This window comes from Mustela lutreola, chromosome 9 (assembly GCF_030435805.1).
Source record: "Mustela lutreola isolate mMusLut2 chromosome 9, mMusLut2.pri, whole genome shotgun sequence".
Classification (NCBI taxonomy): domain Eukaryota; kingdom Metazoa; phylum Chordata; class Mammalia; order Carnivora; family Mustelidae; genus Mustela; species Mustela lutreola.
The window spans coordinates 56935837-56952683 of record NC_081298.1 but is presented as its reverse complement, the minus strand read 5'-3'; the positions used below and the strand labels follow the sequence as shown (position 1 = coordinate 56952683).

The 16847-nt window shown below is 37.6% G+C and overlaps 1 protein-coding gene across 13 annotated transcripts in view; it reads left to right on the top strand.

Annotated features, from left to right (window-relative positions):
- The window catches only part of CCDC138 (coiled-coil domain containing 138), a 140501-nt gene that overhangs the window by 41069 nt on the left and 82585 nt on the right, over positions 1-16847 (top strand). For 11 of the 13 annotated variants that reach the window (XM_059134287.1, XM_059134279.1, XM_059134276.1 and 8 more), the window contains one exon: positions 9660-9776. The exons of the other annotated variants lie outside the window; for them this stretch is intronic. In XM_059134287.1, coding sequence (XP_058990270.1) covers positions 9660-9776 — 117 coding nt within the window. The remainder of the gene's footprint in view (positions 1-9659; positions 9777-16847) is intronic. 13 annotated transcript variants of the gene reach the window in all.

The window sequence follows — 16847 nt, the reverse complement described above, 5'->3', positions numbered from 1 at the left end:
GGTCAAAGGGTAGCTCTATTTCTAACTTTTTGAGGAACATCCATACTGTTTTCCAGAGTGGCTGTGCCAGCTTGCATTCCCATCAACAGTGTAGGAGGGTTCCCCTTTCTTTGCATCCTCGCCAACACCTGTCATTTCCTGACTTCTTAATTTTAGCCATCCTGACTGGTGTGAGGTGATATCTCATTATTGTTTTGATTTGTATTTCCCTGATGCCAAGTGATGTCGAGCCTTTTTTCATGTGTCTGTTGGCCATTTGGATGTCTTTTTTTGGAGAAATGTCTGTTCATGTCTTCTGCCCATTCTGGACTGGTTCTTTGGGTGTTTGAGTTTGATAAATTCTAATATTTGTTCTTCGGGTGTTGAGTTTGAGCAGTTCTTTCTAGATTTTGGATACTAGCCCTTTATCTGATATTTTATTTGCAGATATCTTCTCCCATTCTGTCAGTTGTCTTTTGGTTTTGTTTACTTTTTCCTTTTGCTGTGCAAAACCTTTTAATCTTGATGAAGCCACAATAGTTTATTTTGTCTTTGCTTTCCTTTGGCGATATGTCTAGGAAGAAGTTGCTGTGGCTGACATTGACGAGGTTGCTGCCTGTGTCATCCTCTAGGATTTTGATGGATTCCTGTCTCACATTTAGGTCTTTCATCCATTTGACTTTGTTTTTGTATGTAGGGTAAGAAAGTGGTTTAGTTTAATTCCTCTGCATGTGGCTGTCCATTTTTCACAGCACCATTTGTTGAAGAGACTGTCTTTTTTCCATTGGACATTCTTTCCTGTTTTGTTGAAGATTAGTTGACCAGAGGGTTGAGGGTACATTTCTGGGCTCTCTGTTCTGTTCCATTGATCTTTGTGTCTGTTTTTGTGCCAGTACCATACTGTCATGATGATTACAGCTTTGTAATAAAGCAGTTTTGGGGTGGAATCTTTTTGGTTTTCCACTAAAGTATCATATCATCTGCAAAGAGTGACAGTTTGACTTCTTTGCTGATTCAGAGGCCTTTTATTCTTTTTTGTTGTCTGATTGCTGAGGCTAGGACTTCTAGCACTATGTCGAATAGCAGTGGTGACACTGGACATCCCTGCTGTGTTCCTGACCTGAGCGGGGACACTCTCAGTTTTTCCCCATTGAGAATAATATTGGTGGTGGGCATTTTGTGGATAGCATTTATGATACTGAGGTATGTAACTTCTATCTCTACGCTGTGAAGAGTTTTGATCAAGAAAGGATGCTGTACTTTTTCAAATGCTTTTTCTGCATCTATTGAGAGGATCATATGGTTCTTGTTTTTTCTTTTATTAATGTATTGTATCACATTGATTGATTTGTGGATATTGAACCAGCCTTGCAGCCCAGGGATAAATCTCACTTGGTCATGGTGAATAATCCTTTTAATGTACTATTGGATCCAACTGGCTAGAATTTTGGTACGAATTTTGTCATCCATGTTCATCAGGGATATTGGTCTGTAATTCTCCCTTTGATGGGGTCTTTGTCTGGTTTTGGGATCAAGGTAATGCTGGCCTCACAAAATGAGTTTGGAAGTTTTCCTTCCATTTCTATTTTTGGAACAGTTTCAGGAGAATAGGTATTAATTTTTTAAATGTTGGGTAGAATTCCCTTGGGAAGCCATCTGGCCCCGGGCTCTTGTTTGTTGGGAGATGTTAATGATTGCTTCAATTTCCTTGCTGGTTATGGGTCTGTTCAGGTTTTCTATTTCTTCCTGGTTCAGTTTTGGTAGTTTGTATGTCTCTAGAAATGTATTCATTTCTTCCACATCCATTTCTTTCACATTCCATGCAACATTCGGTGGCATACAGCTGCTCATGCTATGTTCTTATAATTTTGTGTATTTCTTTGGTGTTGGTTGTGATCTCTCCCCTTTCATTCATGATTTTATTAATTTGGGTCCTTTCTCTTTTTCATAAGTCTGGCCTGGGGTTTATCAGTCTTAATAATTCTTTCAAAGAACCAACTCCTAATTTCATTGATTTGTTCTACTGTTCTTTTGGTTTCTATTTCATTGATTTCTGCTCTGATCTTTACTATGTCTCTTATCCTGCTGGGGTTAGGCTTTCTTTGCTCTTCTTTCTCCAGTTCCTTTAGGTGCAGGGTTAGGTTGTATCCTTGAGATCTTTCTTATTTCTTGAGAAAGGCTCATATTGCTATATACTTTCCTCTCAGGACCACCTTTGCTGCATCCCATAGATTTTGAACAGTCATGTTTTCATTTTCATTTGTTTCCATGAATTTTTTTTTTAATTTTTTGGTTCTTCTTTAATTTCCTGGTTAACCCAATCATTCTTTAGTAGGATGCTCTTTAGCCTCCATGTGTTTGAGTTCTTTCCAACTTTCCTCTTGTGATTGAGTTCTAACATTGTGGTCTGAAAATATGCAGAGAGTGATCTTAGTCTTTTGGTACTGGTTGAGGCCTGATATGTGAATTAGGATGTGATCTATTCTGGAGGATGTTCCATGTGCCCTAAAGAAGCATGTGTATTCTGTTGCTTTGGGATGGAATGTTCTGGCTATATCTGTGATGTCCATCTGGTCCAGTGTGTCTTTTAAAGCCTTATTTCCTTGGTGATCTTTTGCTTAGATTGTACATTTCAGTGGGGGGGGGGTGTTAAAGTCTCCTACTATCATTATATTATTGTTGATGTGTTTTTTTGATTTTGTTACTAATTGGTTTTTATTGGTTTCTCCCATGTTAGGAGCATAAATATTTAAAATTGTTAGATCTTCTTGCTGGATAAACCCTTTAGGTACAATATAGTGTTCTTCCTCACCTCTTATTATAGTCTTTGGCTTCAAATTCTAATTTATCTGATACAATGATTACTACCCCAGCTTTCTTTTGATAACCATTAGCATGGTAAATTGTTTTTCACCTCCTCACTTTAAATCTGAAAGTGTCTTTGGGTCTAAAATGAGTCTCTTGCAGACAGTATTTATCGATGGGTCTTTTGTTGTTGTTGTTGTTGTTGTTTTAATCCAGTCTGATACCCTGTGTCATTTGATTGGGGCATTTAGCCCATTTACATTCAGGGTGACTATTGAAAGATAAGAATTTAGTGTCATTGTATTGCCTGTAAGGTGACTATTACTGTATATTGTCTTTGTTCTTTTCTGGTCAGTTACTTTTAGGCTCTTTCTTTGCTTAGAGGACCCCTTTTAATATTTCCCTTAGCTAGATTGGCCAACTGAAGAGAGGCCAATCCAAGATTACTAAAATTGGGAATAAAAGTGGATATATTATCAGCCTATAGATAGGTTTATAAGGAAATACTACTAATAATTATAGACTAATAAAGTAGATAAGTAACAAATTCTTAGAGAGACAGAAACTATCAAAAATGACTCAAGAAGAAACAGAAAAGTTAAGTTGGTCTGTAACAAGTAAGGAGATTAAATGAATCAAAAGCCTACCTTCAAAGAAAAGGCCTTCTTTTCTTTGGTGAAATTGCTTCACTGGTGAATTCTACCAGACATTTTAAAAATTAATAAAAATTCTTCATGAACTTTTTTCAAAAACAGAGAATTCATTTTATGAGGCCACACTTACCAATTCATTTTATGAGGCCAGCATTACCATGATAACAAAACCAAACAAATACATCACAAGAACACTAGAAACCAATCTCTCTTGATTACTGACTCAAAAATCCTCAATCCAATACAAGTAAATGGAATCCAGCCACATAAAAAAGAATTATATACCATAACTGAGTATATTTTTTCCTAGGAATCTAAGGTTGACTTAACCTTTAGAAATCAGCTCGTGGGGCGCCTGGGTGGCTCAGTGGGTTAAAGCCTCTGCCTTCGGCTCAGGTCATGATCCCAGGGTCCTGGGATAGAGCCCCGCATCGGGCTGTCTGCTCTGTGGAGAGCCTGCTTCCTCCTCTCTCTCTCTCTCTGCCTACTTGTGATATCTGTCTGTCAAATAAATAAATAAAATCTTAAAAAAAAAAAAAAGAAATCAGTTCGTAATGCATGATATCAGTAGAATAAAGACAAAAGTCACATGATTTTCTCAGTAGATACAGAAAAAATATTTGACAATCCAGCATACCTTTATGATAAAAGCAGTGAAATGCTAGAGGTAACCTGGAAAAGCATATCTACAGCACCTCCACAGCTAACATTATACTTAATGAAGAAAAACTGTACGCTTTCTCTCTAAAATTAGGAACAAGAGAATACTTAACTCTCACCTCTTCTATTCAACATTGTACTGGAGGTTGTAGCCAGGGTGGTTAGTTAAGAAAATGAAATAAAGACATCCAGAGTAGAAAGAAAGTAAAACTATTTGCAGATGATACGATCTCATTTATATAAAAACCTAAGAAATTCACTAAAAAACTACTATAACTAATACACAAATTAAGGTTAAAGGATACAAGTTCACTATTCAAAAAGTCAATTGTGTATATATACACTAGCAATGAACAGTTGAAAATGAATTTAAGAAAACAATTCCATTTTCAGTGACACCAAAAAGAATAAAATATTTAGGAATCAGGTTTTCAAAAGAGGTGTAAAACTCATGCTTTGAAACTGAAATATTGCTGAAAAATTAAAAAGATCTAGTTAAGATCGAATGACATCCTTATTCATGGTTTGGAATACTTAGTGTACTAATACTTCCTAAACTGATCTATGTATTCAGTGCAACTTTTATAAAATCCCAGCTGGCTTCTTGGCAGATATTAATAACCTCTCCTGAAATTCTTATGGAAATGCCAGAGACCTAGAATATCCAAAAGAAGGTTGAAAAAAGGACAGAGTTGGAGGACTGATTTTAAGGACTTCCTGATTTTAAGTTTTCCTGCAAAGATACAGTAATGAATAGAATGTAATGTTGGCATGAGGATAGATATATATAGATCAAGGGGCTAGAATTGAGAATCCAGAAATGAACCCTCACAGTGCATCCAAGGCCTACACATGAGAGGTAAAATGTACAAAACTCTTTGGCAAAAACATACAAGTAAATTGTGCCATTGGATTTGGTGGTGTTTTCTTAAATATGACAAAAGCACAAGGAACCAACGAAAGAAGGTAAATTGAGTTTTATCAAAATTTAAAACTTAACTGATTAAAAAATGGATAAAAGACCTGGATAGACATTTTAAAAAAAGATTTATTTTAGAGAGAGCGCATGCACACTGCGGGGTGGGGAGGGGCAGAGGGAAAGAGAATCTCAAACTCCCCTGAGCATGGAGCCTCATGCGGGGCTTGATCCCATGACCCTGAGATCATGACCTGAGCCAAAATCAGGAGTTGGTGCTCAACTGACTGAGCCACCCAGGTGCCCCATGAATAGAAATTTTTCTAAAGAAGATACATACATAGCCAATAGGTATATGAAAAAAATCAGTATCAGATAATCTGAGAAGTACAGATCAAAACAAAACTACAGTGAGAGCTCACCTAACACCTCAGAGGTCTTAAGTGTTCTTACTAACCCCCCCAAAGGGAAAAAAAAGTAACTGTGGATATGTTAATTAGCTTGGTTGTGTAGTCATTTCACAGTGCATGCATATACTAGGATATCACATTATACACCTTAGATATATTCAGTTTGTCAGTCATTTTAGTAATGGGGAATGTGGAAATAATGTGAGAAAACATGGAATTGGGAAAAGAGCAATGTATCTTAATTATTTACAAAAGGTCTGGATGGCTGGAGTACCAGGTATGAACAGAGAAATGGGCAGACAGAAGAAAGCAGGGTTGAAGAATGGTGATCTTTGGGAGCCTTGCCAGCCAGTTTGACTTCTACATCTCTGCAGCCCTAGCCCCTTATAGTGCCTTGATAAAAACACATGTCCAATAAATGCTGACTGTTGTTGAGACCGAACAGAAGACAGACAAACCTCTATTGCTGAGAAAATTCTAACAAAAAAAAATCTGAGACAACCCTTTTTTTTTTAAGGTTTGTGCTTCAGAGGATCCATCATGGAAGTCAAAAGACAACCCTACTGATGAAGGAAATATTTTTAAAATCACATATCTGATAAGGGGCTTCTATCTGAAATATTTTTTAAAAAGCCTTGTAACTCGGCGATAAAAAGAAAGCCCAAATAAAAATGCAGTATGGATCTGATTAGACATTTCTCTAAAAATCATATACAAATAGTCAATTAGCACATGAAATTATGTTCTACTAATTTTGGGAAGTGCAAATCAAAACCACGTTGCTATATCCCACCCACTAGTATGGCTAAGATTAAAAAAATAATCTTAACTGTAGCCAAAATGTGAATGAAGAAATTGAAACTCATACACTGCTGGTGAAAATGTAAAACCATGTAGTACATTTGGAAAATGGTCTGGCATTTCCTGAAAAGATTTAGCATTGATTTACTATATAAGTCAGCAGTTATACTCCTAAGTAGGAGAAATGAAGGCATATGTGCACAGAGAAATTTATACATGAATGTTCATATCAGCCAAAAAGCGGAAACAACCCAAATGTCCATCAGTGGACAAATGGATAAATAAGATGGTCTGTATATACAATGGAGTAGCATTTGGTGGTAAAAAGGAATGATATATTTGATGCATACTACAGCGTGAATGAATTTTGAAGATACTGGCAGTGAAAGAAGCAAGTCACAAGAGACCACATATTGAGGGGCGCCTGGGTGGCTCAGTGGGTTAAGCCGCTGCCTTCGGCTCAGGTCATGATCTCGGGGTCCTGGGATCGAGCCTCGCATCGGGCTCTCTGCTCAGCAGGGAGCCTGCTTCCTCCTCTCTCTCTCTGCCTGCCTCTATGCCTACTTGTGATCTCTCTCTGTCAAATAAATAAATAAAATCTTTAAAAAAAAAAAAGAGACCACATATTGTATGATGACATTTATATGAAAAATCCAGAAAAGGTAAACGTATATAGGAAGGCAGATTAGTGGTTGCCTCAGGCTGGAATAGTTGGGGAAAATATTGAGGTAACTGCTAATGTTAGGGGTTTGGGGGAGTAGGTGATGAAAATGTTTTAAAACTAACTGTGATGAGGATTTAACAATTGTGTGAATAAACTAAAAATCATTTAATTGTACACTTTAAATAGGGGAAGTTTCTGGTGTGTGAATTATAAAATTATTAACATTAAATTCACCACAACAAAAATAAACTATAACCATCCCTTTGTGGTTCTCTTGGTCTTAATGTTTCCCAAGTCTCTTTAAACTTGGGATACTTTACTTCCTGCACCATCCTTCTTGCCTCCCATATTTTGTACAAATAACTTGTCGGAGAGTCAAGCTCAGTTGAGTATCTCACATTCTTAATTTTTTTGCACGCTTCCTTTTAGTGTTATATAACCAATATGACAAAGTTCTCATTCTCCTCTTTCTCCTTCTCCTCCTACTCCTTCCTTCTACCTTCTTTTTTCTTCTTCTTCCCCCTCTTCCCTCCTCCCAGCTAGGTACTTGAACTCACAATCCCAAGATCAAGGGCCATGTGCTCTACTGACTGAGCCAGATAGGCATCCTAAATCACTTTGATTCAGTTTTAAAGATTTTTATTTATTTGGTAGGGAGAGCACCTGCATACAAGCAGGGGGAGCAGCAGGAAGAGGGAGAAGCAGGCTCCCTGCTGACCAGGGAACCCAACTTAGGACTCAATTCCAAGACCCTGGGATCATGACCTGAGCTGGAGGGAGGCAGATGCTTAACTGAACCACCCAGGTGCACTCTTCCCCAGTTTGAAATCTCATATTAAAATATAGGGTGAGAGGGATTAAGTATATAAAGTTTTACTGGAGTTATGGCCTTAAGAGAGATTAAGTAGTTGCTAAATTCCATTCACCCACAAAAATACAGGTTTGACATTTTTCAACTTGAGGTATCTCTAATTTTTCAATTTTGCTTGAAATTTCATTCCAGAAAATGATAATTAAGTAGTAGGAAACCAGTGAAGACCTTTAAGGAGAAAATAGCATCAGGTTTATGCTTTAAAAGGATCCTGTTGGCTGCTACATGGAAATAAGTTTGAAGGTGCCAGAGCAGATGCTGAATATTTAGGAAACTCCTAAGTAGTTTGGGTGAAAGAAGATAGTAATTTTTGTTAGAATCGTGGTTATGGAATCAGGAGTAGACTGTTGAGGTAAAATAGATGAGACTTTGTAATGGATCTGGTATATAAATTTTTGTGTCCACTTTGGCTCCCAGGTTTCTTAACTTCTTGTAAAATTGGGTGAATATAAGTAGCATTCACTTAAAATAAATACTGGAGTAGATCTGGGTTTGAGCCTCCTTCATCTGATAAATTCTGGACAAGCTCAGTTTGTGATACCAAAATGGATATGTTTACTAGGTTTTGATATAAGGGACCAGAGCCAGGGAAGAGAGAGATAGAGAGATATGTAAAGGGATGCATAACAATATGTAAATATGGGAATCAGTCTCTATGAGTTAATGCTAAATTTGAAGAATCCCAACATTTTATGACCAGGTGAGTGACAGTGAACCAACCATAGAGACAGATAGTGACTAGAGAAGTAGAAGGAAAAGTAGGAGAAATTGGTGTCAGAGAAGCCAGTATTTCTAAAGGTGCAAGTGGTCAGAAGTCCCTAGATGGTACGATGAAAGGTCAGATATATCCTTCCAAACTCGTGTGTTTATTTCCATACCTCTTGATCAAATTACATATGATTTTGTATCCTAGCTTTTATTGTTTTTGCTTAATTTATTATTAATATTTTTCTTGTTCACAATCTGTAGTTCCCTGAGTGGTTATATACATGACTTAACCATTTCCTTATTGCTAGGTAATTAAGTTTCCTCTGCATTTTTGTTTTTGCAAAGAATGTGACTTTAACTATTTTTGTACTTGTGCTTTTGGAGGTGGGGGGTATTTTAGGTGTTTTTCTTAGGCTAATATACCAGAAGTAGTAGTATTTCATCAAAGGCATAGAATATCTTTATGGTCTTAAAATCTTTTAGCAAAGTGATATACTTTTGATGTGTTTTTTCATAGACATCTTTTTTAAACAGTTGATTATTTTTACCAATTGACTTTAATTATTAAGATATTTGTGCAAGACAGACATACTAAGAATAAAGTATTATCTCAGTTTTAAAATTTTTATTATTAATATCTTTATTTTTTATTCATTGTAGACAGTGCAAGTGCACCTACCTTTGTGAGCAGGGATAAGGGTGGGGAGGAGGGGCAGTGGGAGGGGAAGAGAGAATCTCAAGCAGACTTCAAGCTGAAGGCAGAGCTCTCAGAGTGTTTTTTAAAAACGTTCTTTCATATATCTCTTTCAATATAAATTCGTACAGATATTTTATATAAATGGGATCTGATTACATTTGCCCTTTGGTAACCTTTTATCACCTAAATACAGATTCTCTTACCATTTTTATGGTTATATATGTATTATAAATTTATGTGTCCATTTGAAGTCCAGGGAATGTCTATACAGCTTCATTCCCTTAAAATCTTTGATGACTAATGTGCTGGGTTAAAGGATGTACATATTTAAAATTTCAAATATATATTTCTGTATTGTGTTGCATTTGGTTTCAAAGTGAGGATTTTTATTACAGAACTTTTTTCTTTTGAAAAAAGTTTTGGGGGAATTGTGGTAATTGACTTTCACTATCTAACATTACTGTGCATTTATAACTTCTGCCATTTTATCTTTAGCTTTTGCCTATGATGACAGAGCAGCTACAGTGGATGCCTTTTGTGAATACCAAGCTTCATGAGCCTTTTGTAAAATTTATATATTGGTCTCTAAGACAGCTAGATGCGGGAACACAGGTAATTGATTAATAGTAGTCTATCTTTTAGTATTAATACTGAATAGTATTATTTGTCTTGATCTTGTTCTTTTACAGGTTTATTTTCCTTTGTTCTGTTTATATTACAGGATTTTCTGCCTTTGCTTTATTCAGTACTTTCTCCTTTTATAAATATTATTTCTCAGAGCCCTAGGTTTGATTTAATATGCCACATTGTTTTTTGAGTTTCAAAATTGTAAAGTAAGTATCACTCTATTTGGTCATTTTTTATTTATTTATTTTTATTTATTTTATTATTTTTTGAAATTTTTTATTTTTAATTTTTTATAAACATAATATATTTTTATCCCCAGGGGTACAGGTCTGTGAATCACCAGGTTTACACACTTCACAGCATTCACCAAAGCACATACCCTCCCCACTGTCCATAACACCACCCCCCTTCACCCAACCCCTCATCCCCCAGCAACCCTGTTTGTTTTGTGAGATTAAGAGTCACTTATGGTTTGTCTCCCTCCCAATTCCATCTTGTTTCATTGATTCTTCTCCTACCCGCTTAAGCCCCCATGTTGCATCACCACTTCCTCATATCAGGGAGATCATATGATAGTTGTCTTTCTCTGCTTGACTTATTTCGCTAAGCATGATACGCTCTAGTTCCATCCACATTGTCGCAAATGGCAAGATTTCATTTCTTTTGATGGCTGCATAGTATTCCATTGGGTATATATACCACATCTTCTTTATCCATTCATCTGTTGATGGACATCTAGGTTCTTTCCATAGTTTGGCTAGTGTGGACATTGCTGCTATAAACATTCGGGTGCACATGCCCCTACACATCACTATGTTTGTATCTTTAAGGTAAATACCCAATAGTGCAGTTGCTGGGTCATAGGGCAGTTCTATTTTCAACATTTTGAGGAACCTCCATGCTGTTTGCCAGAGTGGTTGCACCAGCTTGCATTCCCACCAGCAGTGTAGGAGGGTTCCCCTTTCTCCGCATCCTCGCCAGCATCTGTCATTTCCTGACTTGTTGATTTTAGCCATTCTGACTGGTGTGAGGTGATATCTCATTGTGGTTTTGATTTGTATTTCCCTGATGCCGAGTGATATGGAGCACTTTTTCATGTGTCTGTTGGCCATCTGGATGTCTTCTTGGCAGAAATGTCTGTTCATATCCTCTGCCCATTTCTTGATTGGATTATTTGTTCTTTGGGTGTTGAGTTTGCTAAGTTCTTTATAGATTCTGGACACTAGTCCTTTATCTGATATGTCGTTTGCAAATATCTTCTTCCATTCTGTCAGTTGTCTTTTGGTTTTCTTATCTATTTCCTTTGCTGCGCAAAAGCTTTTGATCTTGGTGAAATCCCAATAGTTCATTTTTGCCCTTGCTTCCCTTGCCTTTGGCGATGTTCCTAGGAAGAAGTTGCTGTGGATGAGGTCGAAGAGGTTGCTGCCTGTGCTCTCCTCTTCATTGAGGTCCTTCATCCATTTTGAATCTATTTTCGTGTGTGGTGTAAGAAAATGGTCCAATTTCATTTTTCTGCATGTGGCTGTCCAATTTTCCCAACACCATTTGTTGAAGAGGCTGTTTTTTTCCATTGGACATTCCTTCCTGCTTTGTCAAAGATTAGTTGACCATAGAGTTGAAGGTCTATTTCTGGGCTCTCTATTCTATTCCATTGATCTATGTGTCTGTTTTTGTGCCAGTACCATACTGTCCTGATGATGACAGCTTTGTAATAGAGCTTAAAGTCTGGAATTGTGATGACACCAACTTTGGCTTTCTTTTTCAATATTCCTTCAGCTATTTGAGGTCTTTTCTGGTTCCAAATAAATTTTAGGATTATTTGTTCCATTTCTTTGAAAAAAATGGATGGGATTTTGATACAGATTGCATTAAATGTGTAGATTGCTTTAGGTAGCATAGACATTTTCACAATATTTGTTCTTCGAACCCATGAGCATGGAACATTTTTCCATTTCTTTGTGTCTTCCTCAATTTCATTCATGAGTACGTTATAGTTTTCTGAGTATAGATTCTGTGCCTCATTGGTTAGGTTTATTCCTAGGTATCTTATGGTTTTGGGTGCAATTGTAAATGGGATTGACTCCTTAATTTCTCTTTCTTCTGTCTTGTTGTTGGTGTAGAGAAATGCAACTGATTTCTGTGCATTGATTTTATATCCTGACACTTTACTGAATTCCTGTGCACGTTCTAGCAGTTTTGGAGTGGAGTCTTTTGGGTTTTCCTCATATAGTATCATATCATCTGCGAAGAGTGATAGTTTGACTTCTTCTTTGCCAACGTGGATGCTTTTAATTTCCTTTTGTTGTCTGATTGCTGAGGCTAGGACCTCTAGTACTATGTTGAATAGCAGTGGTGATAATGGACATGCCTGCCGTATTCCTGACCTTAGCGGAAAAGCTTTCAGTTTTTCTCCATTGAGAATCATATTTGCGGTGGGTTTTTCATAAATGGCTTTGATAATAATGATGTATGTGCCCTCTATCCCTTTACTTTGAAGAGTTTTGATCCGGAAGGGATGCTGTACTTTGTCAAATGCTTTTTCAGCATCTATTGAGAGTATCATATGGTTCTTGTTCTTTCTTTTATTGATGTGTTGTATCACATTGTTTGATTTGCGGATTTGAACCAACCTTGCAGCTCTGGAATAAATCCCACTTGGTCGGAGTGAATAATCCTTTTAATGTACTGTTGAATCCTATTGGCAAGTATTTTGGTGAGAATTTTTGCATCTGTGTTCATCAGTGATATTGGTCGATAGCTCTCTTTTATGATGGGATCCTTGTCTGGTTTGGGGATCAAGGTGATGCTGGCCTCATAAAATGAGTTTGGAAGTTTTCTTTCCATTTCTATTTTTTGGAACAGTTTCAGGAGAATAGGAATTAGTTCTTCTTTAAATGTTTGGTAGAATTCCCCCGGGAAGCCATCTGGCCCTGGGCTTTTGTTTGTTTGGAGATTTTTTTTTGTTTAAGATTTTATTTATTTTTGACAGAGAGAAATCACAAGAAGTCGGAGAGGCAGGCAGAGAAAGAGAGGGAAGCAGGCTCCCCGCTGAGCAGAGAGCCCGATGCGGGACTCAATCCCAGGACCCTGAGATCATGACCTGAGCCGAAGACAGCGGCTTAACCCACTGAGCCACCCAGGCGCCCTGTTTGGAGATTTTTAATGACTGTTTCAGTCTGCTTACTGGTTATGGGTCTGTTCAGGCTTTTTATTTCTTTCTGGTTCAGTTGTGGTAGTTTATATGTTTCTAGGAATGCATCCATTTCTTCCAGATTATCAAATTTGTTGGCGTAGAGTTGCTCATAGTATGTTCTTATAATAGTTTGTATTTTTTTGGTGTTAGTTGTGATCTCTCCTCTTTCATTCATGATTTTATTTATTTGTGTCCTTTCTCTTTTAGATAAGTTGGGCCAGGCGTTTATCAATTTTATTAATTCTTTCAAAGAACCAGCTCCTAGTTTCATTGATTTGTTCTATTATTTTTTTGGTTTCTATTTCATTGATTTCTGCTCTTATCTTTATGGTTTCTCTTCTCCTGCTGGGCTTAGGGTTTCGTTCTTGTTCTTTCTCCAGCTCCTTTAGGTGTAGGGTTAGGTTGTGTACCTGAGACCTTTCTTGTTTCTTGAGAAAGGCTTGTACCGCTATATATTTTCCTCTCAGGACTGCCTTGTTGTGTCCCACAGATTTTGAACCGTTGTGTTTTCATTATCATTTGTTTGCATGATTTTTTTCAATTCTTCTTTAATTTCCCGGTTGACCCATTCATTCTTTAGAAGGATGCTCTTTAGTCTCCATGTATTTGGGTTCTTTCCAAACTTCCTCTTGTGGTTGAGTTCTATCATCAGAGCGCTGTGGTCTGAAAATATGCAGGGAATGATCCCAATCTTTTGATACCGGTTGAGTCCTGATTTAGGACCAAGGATGTGATCTATTCTGGAGAATGTTCCATGTGCACTAGAGAAGAATGTGTATTCTGTTGCTTTGGGATGGAATGTTCTGAATATATTTGTGATGTTCATCTGGTCCAGTGTGTCCTTTAAGGCCTTTATTTCCCTGTTGATCTTTTGCTTGGATGATTTGTCCATTTTGGTGAGGGGAGTGTTAAAGTCCCCTACTATTATTGTATTATTGTTGATGTGTTTCTTTGATTTTGTTATTAATTGGTTTATATAGTTGGCTGCTCTCATGTTGGGGGCATAGATATTTAAAATTGTTAAATCTTCTTGTTGGACAGACCCTTTGAGTATGATATAGTGTCCTTCCTCATCTCTTATTATAGTCTTTGGCTTAAAATCTAATTGATCTGATATAAGGATTGCCACTCCTGCTTTCTTCTGATGTCCATTAGCATGGTAAATTCTTTTCCAGCCCCTCACTTTAAATCTGGAGGTCTCTTCAGGCTTACAATGAGTTTCTTGGAGGCAAAATATAGATGGGTTTTTTTTTTTTTTTTTTATCCATTCTGATACCCTGTGTCTTTTGATTGGGGCATTTAGCCCATTAACATTCAGGGTAACTATTGAGAGATATGAATTTCGTGCCATTGTATTGCCTGTAGGGTGACTGTTACTGTATATTGTCTCTGTTCTTTACTGATCTACCACTTGTAGGCTCTCTCTTGGCTTAGAGGACGCCTTACAATATTTCTTGTAGAGCTGGTTTGGTGTTGGCAAATTCTTTCAGTTTTGTTTGTCCTGGAAGCTTTTAATCTCTCCTTCTATTTTCAATGATAGCCTAGCTGGATATAGTATTCTTGGCTGCATGTTTTTCTCATTTAGTGCTCTGAAAATATCATGCCAGCTCTTTCTGGCCTGCCAGGTCTCTGTGGATAAGTCAGCTGCCAATCTAATATTTTTACCATTGTATGTTACAGACTTCTTTTCCCGGGCTGCTTTCAGGATTTCCTCTTTGTCACTAAGACTTGTAAATTTTACTATTAGGTGTTGGGGTGTGGGCCTATTCTTATTGATTTTGAGGGGCGTTCTCTGAACCTCCTGAATTTTGATGCTCGTTCCCTTTGCCATAATGGGGAAATTCTCCCCAATAATTCTCTCCAGTATACCTTCTGCTCCCCTCTCTCTTTCTTCTTCTTCTGGAATCCCAATTATTCTAATGTTGTTTCGTCTTATGGTGTCACTTAACTCTCGAATTCTCCCCTCGTGGTCCAGTAGCTGTTTGTCCCTCTTTTGCTCAGCTTCTTTATTCTCTGTCATTTGGTCTTCTATATTGCTAATTCTTTCTTCTGCCTCATTTATCCTAGCAGTGAGAGTCTCTGTTTTTGATTGCACCTCATTAATAGCTTTTTTTGATTTCAACTTGGTTAGATTTTAGTTCTTTTATTTCTCCAGAAAGGGCTTTTATATCTCCTGAGAGGGTTTCTCTAATATCTTCCATGCCTTTTTCGAGCCCGTCTAGAACCTTGAGAATTGTCATTCTGAACTCTAGATGTGACATATTAGCAATGTCTGTATTGATTAGGTCCCTAGCCTTCGGTACTGCCTCTTGTTCTTTTTTTGGGGGGTGAATTTTTCCATCTTGTCATTTTGTCCAGATAAGAGTATATGAAGGAGCAAGTAAAATACTAAAAGGGCGGCAATAACCCCAGGAAAATATGCTTTAACCAAATCAGAAGAGATCCCAAATCGTGAGCTGCGAGAAAGGGGATAAAAAGAGTTTCAAAAAGAAAGAAAGAAAAAAAAAATAAAAGATTTAAAAAAAAGAAAACGAATAAAGAAAAATATAATAAGGAAAAATATATATGTTAGATAAACTAGTTAAAAAACGTTAAAAAATAAAAGGGTAAAAGTTAAAAAAAATTTTTAGCAGAAGAAGAGAAAAGAAAATGAAAAAGAAAAAAAGTAAATTAACTGCAAGACTAAAAAAATCACAGGGAGAAAGCCATGAGTTCTGTGCTTTGCTTTCTCCCCCTCTGGAATTCAGCTGCTCTCCTTGGTATTGAAACCGCACTCCTTGGTAGGTGAACTTGGTCTTGGCTGGGTTTCTTTTTGATCTTCTGGGGGAGGGGCCTGGTGTAGTGATTCTCCCGTGTCTTTGCCCCAGGCGGAATTGCACCGCCCTTACCAGGGGCTGAGTAATCCGCTAGGGTTTGCTTTCAGGAGCTTTTGTTTCCTGAGCGCTTTCCGTAGAGTTCCGGAGGACGGGAATACAAATGTCGGCCTCCTGGTCTCTGGCCGGAGGAGCCGAGAGCCCGGGGCCCCACTCCTCAGTGCGCCCTCAGAGAACAGGGCCCAGTTACTCCTGTCTGCCTGACCTCCGGCCGCGCTCCGAGCTCACTGAGCCTGCGACCGGTTCAAGGTAACCCCGAGCTGCGAGCTTACTGTCGGCTCTGTCTCTGTAGCTGGTTTTCCCGTTCCAATACCCGCAAGCTCTGCGACACTCAGACACCCCCTATTCTTCTGTCACCCTGCAGGACCTGAGGCCACGCTCACCCCGCATAGGCATCGTCCAGGTTTAGCCTCTGGAGCGATGTCCCTCAGCGGAACAGACTTTTAAAAGTCCTGATTTTGTGCTCCGTTGTTCTGCCGCTTGCCGGGAGCCGGTCTTAATACGTGTCTCACTAAACAAAGTCATATGGATTATCAGATCTTGTAATGTTGCTGTCTTCTTTTTACAATTTAATTTTGCTATTTGTATTATTGTTTCTGAAAATGGTTGGCTTACTCTCAGCCACAAAAGGCTAGGCTCAGAAACTGAGTGAACTTTCTGATAAAAACTTTCTTTTATCCTCCTTCCAAATACTCTTTTCATTTTCCTTTAGATAATTTATCATTTATTTTTACCTATAAATGTATACTCTGCATTCTAGTCTGTATTTTATATTCTGTACTGCTAGCCTACATCTATGTTTCTAGTGAAAAGTAGCATTCTTGCCACTGTCCCATTTGTTTATTCAACATTTATTTATGGATTTCTAATATTTTAATTTTAGTGATTGATTGTATGTTTTTAAAACTAAGCTTTTTATTTTGACATAATTGTAGATTCACTTATAGTATTAAAACTAATACAGAGAAATCACTTGTCTCCCTAACCCAC